Source organism: Pinus tabuliformis, chromosome 5_2 (assembly GCF_031772625.1).
Source record: "Pinus tabuliformis cultivar Carrire ecotype Pingquan chromosome 5_2, CPIR1, whole genome shotgun sequence".
Taxonomy (NCBI): domain Eukaryota; kingdom Viridiplantae; phylum Streptophyta; class Pinopsida; order Pinales; family Pinaceae; genus Pinus; species Pinus tabuliformis.
Window position 1 is genome coordinate 141,542,636 of NC_142306.1, and position 8,448 is coordinate 141,551,083.

The 8,448-nt window shown below is 36.2% G+C and overlaps 1 protein-coding gene across 1 annotated transcript; it reads right to left on the reverse strand.

The window, feature by feature from the left end:
• Positions 1 to 6,436: 6,436 nt before the first annotated feature.
• On the reverse strand, positions 6,437 to 8,158 carry LOC149157905 (pathogen-related protein-like). The gene is made up of 4 exons (XM_089437678.1): positions 7,804 to 8,158; positions 7,580 to 7,712; positions 7,180 to 7,478; positions 6,437 to 6,786 (listed from the first exon to the last, which is right to left on the reverse strand). The coding sequence occupies exons 1-4, from the start codon at positions 7,972 to 7,974 to the stop codon at positions 6,619 to 6,621; spliced, it is 771 nt and encodes a 256-aa protein (XP_089293804.1). The 5' UTR covers positions 7,975 to 8,158; the 3' UTR covers positions 6,437 to 6,618.
• Positions 8,159 to 8,448: the final 290 nt, after the last annotated feature.

Here is an 8,448-nt window from a genome sequence, read left to right on the forward strand (position 1 = left end):
GAGGTGAAAAGGTTCGAGCTAGCAGAGCTTGCAAGTAAAGCATTTAAAAGGGATCTGACACCATCAAATATCAAGGTGGGCTTTAGGAGGATAAGAATCTGGCCACTGAATTATGATGCTCTTATGCATGATACTGGTTGTATCTAGGCATGTCATATGTATGGTCAGGAAGAAGGACATGTCCAGACAGGTGTTGAACTGCAAGAAGAAGTAAAGAACATGATGATGTGCTTGCAACTAGTAATACGATTTCCCTCTCTCAAGGACACTTATATGGTGATGATGATGAACATGTATGTGAAACATAGTATAATCACGATCAAATTGACAGTAACATGGAGGTCGTTCTACCAACTCAAGAACATGGAACTTTTGTTGCTAATATTGTTAATGACATTGTTGAACATGCAGTTGACAATGAAGATGTATTTGAAAATGACATTGTTGATATTGCACTAGGAAGCAACAATGACCAATTGACATTGCCAAGCAAAGTAACCCCACCATCATGGCTAGTAGAAGTCATGATTAATTTTAATGAACATAGTGTCTCAAGAACCAATTAATAAAGCATGAACATGCCTTCACAACCAGCAGAATTAAACAATGAAATTGTTCATTTTTTGTGGACAATAGATCAATGGAAGAAGATGAAGCACATAATGAGGCATTAGATGAAGATAACAATATAATTCAATCAGTTGTCTCATATACTGAAAGGAAAGTGCCAAGCAATGACATGCAGGTGGGAGGTGTGGATAAGTTACTTGGTCAGTTCCTAAAGCTATCAGTAGAGAGAGTGTCAATGAAAAAAGAAAGAAAGGAACACTGGGTAGTCTTTGTTTCATCTGAAGTTCACAGTTACTTACCTCAAAAGACTATATAAACCTATTAGTTGAGTCTGAAAAAAAGAAATTTGAAATTTAGGAATTAAAACAGAAAAAGAAGGATCTAGCCAAGGAGAAGAAGGAAACAAGGATTGTTGCAGCACAATGTCGAGCAAATGAAAGGCTTGAAAGAGAGAAAGTAAGGCAAGAGAAGGACCAACAAAAACAAATGGAAAGACAGGAAAAGGAAGCAAGAAAGGCTAAACAAATGCTTGAAAAGGAACAAGGGATGACCGATATGGTTGACAATGATGCAAGCACAACTGATGAAACTAGGATTATGTCAAACACATTGGACAATATTGCAGATAATACACCATTATTCCAAGACCTCATAAACATTCAAGTGCCTCACTATCAAAATGGGGGTTTACCCACTTTCCTTATTCCTACCAGAGGAGGTGTCAATTCTATATATGCTCATCACACACCTCCACTTAATGCAGGGGTTAGTAGCGCAAATGTGAGGTATGGGTACTCAATTCCTCCATGGCTGGAAGGGGAAAATTGGACTCAATCATATGGAAGCAATCAACCACATCCTAATCAACCATTTTTAGGTAGGCCAACCTACTTGGCTCAAGTAGGTAACTCAAGGAGTTTTGGCACTGAAAATTCTCAAGGCCATAAAGAATAGGGATGTCATATGTTTTTGGTTGTAACCACATTATGATGTGGATTTTGGATGGATTGTCTCTTTTTCTTGTCACGTGAAGATTTTGGCTTACAACCTAAGATGATTTATTTCATACTGCATGCGTCATTGTAACCAAAATCAATCTTAGAAGGAACATCTATAGTCTATTAGAATGGAGAATTTTGACACAGTGACATGAGAATGAAAATAATAGCTTCTATTATGTTTCTACACACCAATTGATTAACAACACATTTATAACTTCTATTATGCTTCTACATTTATTGTTTCTATTATGCTTCAAAACTAACCTTACTTCAAAGAAAACATTTTATAGCAACAGAAATCCTGCTCTAGAAAAGAAGAAATGAATACAAAAAGGCAGAAACAATATAAAGGAAATGGATTATTACCACTAAATTGAGCCAAATAATGCATCAACAAGGCAAGAGAATAATTAAATGAACATTTCCCATCCCAAATCAAGCCCAAGAAAGTGTCAGTCTTGACACATTCTAGACTGGAAAACCAATGCACAAATTAGCTCTAGATCAAACTGCAATAACCCCTTAAATCCCAAATCAAAACCCATTCAGAATGCATTGCCATCCACTATGAGTGCCATAAAAACGAACCTTACTTCAAAGATAACATTTTATAACAACAGAAATCTTGATCCAAACAAGAAGAAATGAATAAAAAAAGAAGACACAATATAAAGGAAATGGATTATTACCACTACATTCACAAACACTACATAACTCAGCTAACAACACATAAATGATAGTCAAAAGTTTTAAAGCAGCGCCAAGACCAATTACAAACTTGAAAGCAAAATAGTTTTCACATTAATATTTAAAAAGGTGTTACAGAGATATTAACAACAATTAGAAATAGCTCATTTTGAGGAAAACAAAATACATGTCAATCTAAAACATCACATATGGGATCTGTACTTGCAAAAATATGTTTTTTCTTATGGTAATTTGCACTTGAAAATTTAAGATAGGCAATCAAGCCATCATACTATTAAAGAAGATATCAATAGTTGACTTGGGCAACATTCTAATTGCTTCTAATTTCAAACTAAGGATGAAAACCAAAATAAATTCTACTAAACTGAGCTAAATAATGCATTAACAAGGCAAGAGAATAATTAAATGAACATTTCTCATCCCAAATCAAGCGCAAGAAAGTGTCTGTCTTGACACAGATTGGAAAACCAATGCACAAATTAACTCTGGATCAAATTGCAATAACCCATTAAATCCCAAAATCAAAACCCTTTCAGAATGCATTGTCATCCATTTTGAGTGCCATCAAAACGAACCTTCAAAGACAAGATTTTATAACAGCAGAAATCCCGCTCTAGACAAGAAGAAATGAATAAAAAAACAAACACAATATAAAGGAAATGGATTATTACCACTGCATTCACAAAGACTACATAACTCAGCTAACAACACAGAAATGATAGTCACAAGTTTTAAAGAAATGCTAAGGCCATTTGCAAACTTGAAAAAAATAATTTTCACATTAATATTTAAAAAGGTGTCACAGAGATATTAGCAACAATTAGAAATAACTCATTTTGAGGAGAAAAAAATACATGTCAATTTAAAACATCACATTTAGGATTTGTACTTGCAAAATATGTTTTTTCTTGTGGTAATTTGCACTTGAAAATTTAAGATAGGTAGTCAAGCTGTCATATTGTTGAAGAAGATATCAATAGTTGAATTGGGAAATATTCTCATTGCTTCTAATGTCAACTAAGGATGAAAACCAAACTAAATTCTACTAAACTGAGCCAAATAATGCATCAACAAGGCAAGAGAATAATTAAATGAACATTTCCCATCCCAAATCAAGCCCAAGAAAGTGTCAGTCTTGACACATTATAGACTAGAAAACCAATGCACAAATTAGCTCTGGATCAAACTGCAATAACCCCTTAAATCCCAAATCAAAACCCATTAAGAATGCATTGTCACCCACTCTGAGTGCCATCAAAATGAACCTTAATTCAAAGACAGTATTTTATAACAACAAAAATCCTGCTCTAGACAAGAAGAAATGAATAAAAAAAAGCAGACACAATATAAAGGAAATGGATTATTACCATTGCATTCACAAACACTACATAACTCAACTAACAACATAGAAATGACAATCAAAAGTTTTAAAGCAGCGGCAAGACCAATTACAAACTTGAAAGCAAAATAGTTTTCACATTAATATTTAAAAAGGTGTTACAAAGATATTAGCAACAATTAGAAATAACTCATTTTGAGGAAAAAAAATACATGTCAATCCAGAACATCACATCTAGGATCTGTACTTGCAAAAAGCGAGCATAAAAATTCCAAGAGAAGCGTTTAGCAAGAAAACCCGAAAGGAAATCCTGCATGTCTCTTCTTGAAGATAGGAGGAAACTGTTTAAACCAGTAATGATCAAATTGTAACAATCTACTAGGAGTGTAGGCACCTGTATCACTTAAACTTTAGCTACTAATGTAACACAGTGAATAGAAAAACATAGATTAATTACCACAAAATGCGTTTTCATTCAGAGCGGTGGGAGTATTAAACTCACCATCAGTTCCTTTACTAGAACATAGAAATTTATAAATGAATTGGCACAATAAACACTATGAATGAAATTAGGGACTGAGGATTGGTGTTCCATTAAACATTTCCAGGTTCCATTAAACATTTTCATATTAGCAATAAGTCATATCGCATATACACCGAGAGAATTACAAAACTGGAAAGCAAATTGAAGATTATGCAGTAGTCATATATGAACATATCTATAGAACAACAGTAGAATCATTTTGACATGTATTACAAATCTCAGTAAGACAGTAAAGATGTGCGTAGCTCTACAACACAATTACATAATCAATAAACTTCGTGCCATGACATAACATAACTTGAGTGATCGTTAAAGATCGCAATTGTTAACTTATGTCTGTTCACCATTAAAATGAACAACAAAAGGAGAAAATTGAATTCAAACTCTGAGTAGTTATTTACATCAAACAAAGAATCAAGAACAAGTACATAATTCTCCCATATATATATTAAATTAGTTGCAATTGATAAAACTGGTGCTCAAAGCTAATATGGGACATAAGAACAATAATAAATCTAACTTAAGCCATGAGAAATTATTCACCTCAGATAGAGAATTAAAAACAAGTACAATCCTTCAAATGTGAAGGCTAAATCAGAGTCTCAAGAAACTGCAATAACCCCTTAAATCCCAAAGCCCCAATTTTGATTCAGCGATAGTAGAGGGCACAACAAGACCCAAACCCAATAACCCTACAAACAAACTACAATAACCCCTTAAATCCCAAAGCCCCAATTTCAATTCAGCGACAATAGAGGGCACAACAAGACCCAAACCCAATAACCCTGCAAATAAACTGCAATAACCCCTTAAATCCCAAAGCTCCAATTTCTATTCAACGACAATAGAGTGCACAACAATACCCAAACCTAATAGCCCTGCAAACAAACTGCAATAACCCCTTAATTCCCAAAGCCCCAATTTTGATTTAACGACAGTAAAGGGCACAACAAGACCCAAACCCAATAACCCTGCAAACAAACTGCAATAACCCCTTAAATCCCAAATCCCCAATTTCGATTCAATGATAGTAAAGGGTGCAACAAGGTTCAAACCCAATAACCTTGCAAATAGAGCTAACAAAGCTACGCAAATAGAGCTAACAAAGCTACGACAAAGAACAAAATCAAGTGTTGTTAAACACAAAACTGAAAACAGAGCTAAATTAAATTCCCAACAACGAATTGCAGTGTTAAAAAACACAGAGTGATCGGTTGGTAGGATTTAGAATCCTACCAGAGAACCACAGAAGCCACCACCATGTCCAAATGTTGCCCCAAACGTCGCCAGACCTCTTCAACGTCAGCGATACACATTACTTGCAACAAAAACAGAGAAAAGTGAACAATAAACACAAAAATTGCAGCCAATTTTGCCAAAAACCCATAGAAATTCACTAGTCGACCACCGACCTGCATGTCGACCACGAAACTTGCTCAAATCTCTGACTAGCTCCTTCAAGAACAAGGAAAAGCGCCGAACAAACCTCCCACTAGCTCCTTCGCAAACAAGGACAAGCGCTGAACGAACAACCACAGAACCCCCACGGACCAAGTGAACAGACAAAGGCAAAACCACAAACCCAAAACCAACCTCTACAAATAACAATGTCGGTTGAGCATCGCTACATTGGCAGACCGGGTGAACAGACAAAGGCTAAATGATAAAGGCGAAACGATAAACCCAACACTAACCGTTGCAAACAAAAATGCTAGCTGAGCAGCGCTACAATGGCAGACCAGGTGAACAAACAAAGGTGAAACAGGTATTGGAGCCGAAACAGGCCATTGTCGACAGAGCGAAATGCCCACACACTGGGCTCGGACAAGATAACACAAGACATGAAACACAACTCACATAACCGCCCGCAATAAACCCCAAACCCTCGAAATTGTGAACATTAATGACTCCCAACAACCACGACACGTCGCTGCGAACGATAGACACTTGTCTACGTTGATTGCCAACATAAATGAGAAGAATATCTAATAGGATCTAGGTCGATTACCAACATAAACAAAAAGACGCACAAGTAATGACATCCCTTCCCTACACTTATCGGTAAATAAAACATTTTTTTTAAACATATGAACCAATACGTTCATAAAAATTAATGAACGAAAACAAGTATTCAATTATTGTTTATAGTGTATGGTGCAATTGAAAATGTAACATAAAAAATTTGTTTTTTTATACAAAAACTAAACCATTCACATAAAATTGAAAACAAGAAATATAAATAGAACTCTTAAGTTACAATAAAATCACAATTATAATATTCTTTACTTCATTTTAAAAGGTCGAAGAAGAAGAAAACTTCTCATAGCTTCACTTATTATAATACATAGTTATTATTGTTCTCCTGAATATCTCTGTAAACTTCATAGTCAGTACCCGTAGAGACACTGCATGCTACTTGTACCGTCAAGGCAGTAAAGTAAAAGCAGTAGAATTATCTATTTGGAAGTGGAGGCGTGAGATATTCCAGCGTAAAATGGGCAACCCTCTGTTCCTTTCTTATACTCCCCATAACTCCCCTCAGCTTCTCCTTTCAAAAGTCCTCCACAAAGCTCTGCAGGGTCGTAGTACACTTCCACCTCCACAATCCTCAATTTCTCGTCAACCTGCACAACATTAACAACTGTGCAGTTATTAAACACTTTTCCCTAACCATAATAAATGTCCACTTCAATCAAATTGATTGCATACCGTTATGTCAGTCTGATGTAAGGATTGCATACCGTTATGTCAGTCTAGCTAGTATCAAATTTTTTTGGGCATCCAAAATTTTAAAATTCTACAATATAATCTAGATTTCTCAAAAAAAAACCATAACAAAATTTCAACTATTTTCCGGACTAAATAAACTACTCTATATAGATATCAGTATTCTCTTAAAATATGGCAGCACATTATAATGGGTTTTAGTACTGAATAGCTGCATGAGCTGCAGGATTCTGGAATACTTTTTAAGAATTGATTAGACATTTAAGACAGGTGCGGTGCAGTGTGCTGACCTTAGCAATAGCAATTCCAATGAATTGCACGGTTTCTCCAGTTGGTTTATGACCTTTGAAAGGCCCTTCCATGACACCCCAGTGCCTGAACTTGAAAGTTACAAGTGGGGGGCCTGTATACACTTGAACCACTTCCCAAGCAAATCCTCTGGGAAACGAAGTTCGAAAGATATCATGAGAAGACTCGAATGTTTCCATGGACGTCTTGTAGTATTGAAATTCCTCCGGCAAAGATGTCTGAAGGAGTGCGTTGTAGCTTCCCATAGCCAGGGTCTCTTTTCCTGATAACGCAGGCCTTCCTGCAATTTCACAAGGTACCTGCCTCTATCATTACTTGTCAATTCTAACTGCACACTCACACAAGTGAGGTCTGTATCTTAATATATATCTGAAATATTACCGTTAACTCTCATAGAGAAGCTGGAAGGGTCAATTGTTTTGAAGTCTTGTATGTTTGTCTTGTGAGACAGCTCCATCTCCCACGTTTTCACCAACTTCTCAACAGTTTCTTCCAGGGAACCTTTTGGCCATACCTGCACATATTCATTGACCTAACTGCTTACTGCATCTGGCAAACTAAATGGTGGAAGACAACAGATTCAGATTGCAAATACAAACACAAACCTCAGTTCGGCCTTCTTCAAACAACTTGTTGACCAGATCGTAAGTGGGTGGAACCCCATGCCTCCATGCTGTATGCTTCTCAGCCTCCCCATTCATGTGAAGACGATATGGATCCAATTCAACTTGTTCTGCTGTTGTTGCTGCGGCTTCCTCAGGAGTTGCTGCAGACATCCTGATTTGTTGGTTGGTCAAATAAGAGAAGATGAGAAGAGGAATTTTAAGAAAAGATGAGATGGGGAAACTTGGGCTCCCAATGATTCCACACTGCTCAATATTTATAAACGGAACAAACCAGAAGTAAGCTAGGCTTTTACAGTGCGGTTAACACCCTAATTGTTATCTAAATTCTCCAACGTCATACTTTACCCTGGCTCATTCACCCAGAAATCATCAAAGTCTTCATGCATTGTATATATGATTATTAATGCTGCACGGCTAGATTATTGCAAAAGGGATTGGCCACCAATATATTTTTCTGGGCTATTGACCCATTAATATCTGGTGGCAGAGAAGTTAGTGATTTTATATTATAAATTATTTTTACTTGCGTGAACATTAAAATTTCATTCTATTCTATGTCCAAGTCAATATCCCAGGATATAAATCTTGTCTAACCGCGTACTCTAAAGAAAAGTGGAGAAGTTG

What these genes read in the sequence shown, in the direction of transcription:
- LOC149157905 (XM_089437678.1), bottom strand. Translation starts at nt 7,974, where the DNA reads ATGTCTGCAGCAACTCCTGAGGAAGCCGCAGCAACAACAGCAGAACAA. An exon ending in TTGAAGAAGGCCGAACTGAG is followed by an intron (nt 7,713 to 7,803) that starts GTTTGTGTTTGT and finishes GAATATGTGCAG; the next exon opens with GTATGGCCAAAAGGTTCCCT. An exon ending in CTTCTCTATGAGAGTTAACG is followed by an intron (nt 7,479 to 7,579) that starts GTAATATTTCAG and finishes GTGAAATTGCAG; the next exon opens with GAAGGCCTGCGTTATCAGGA.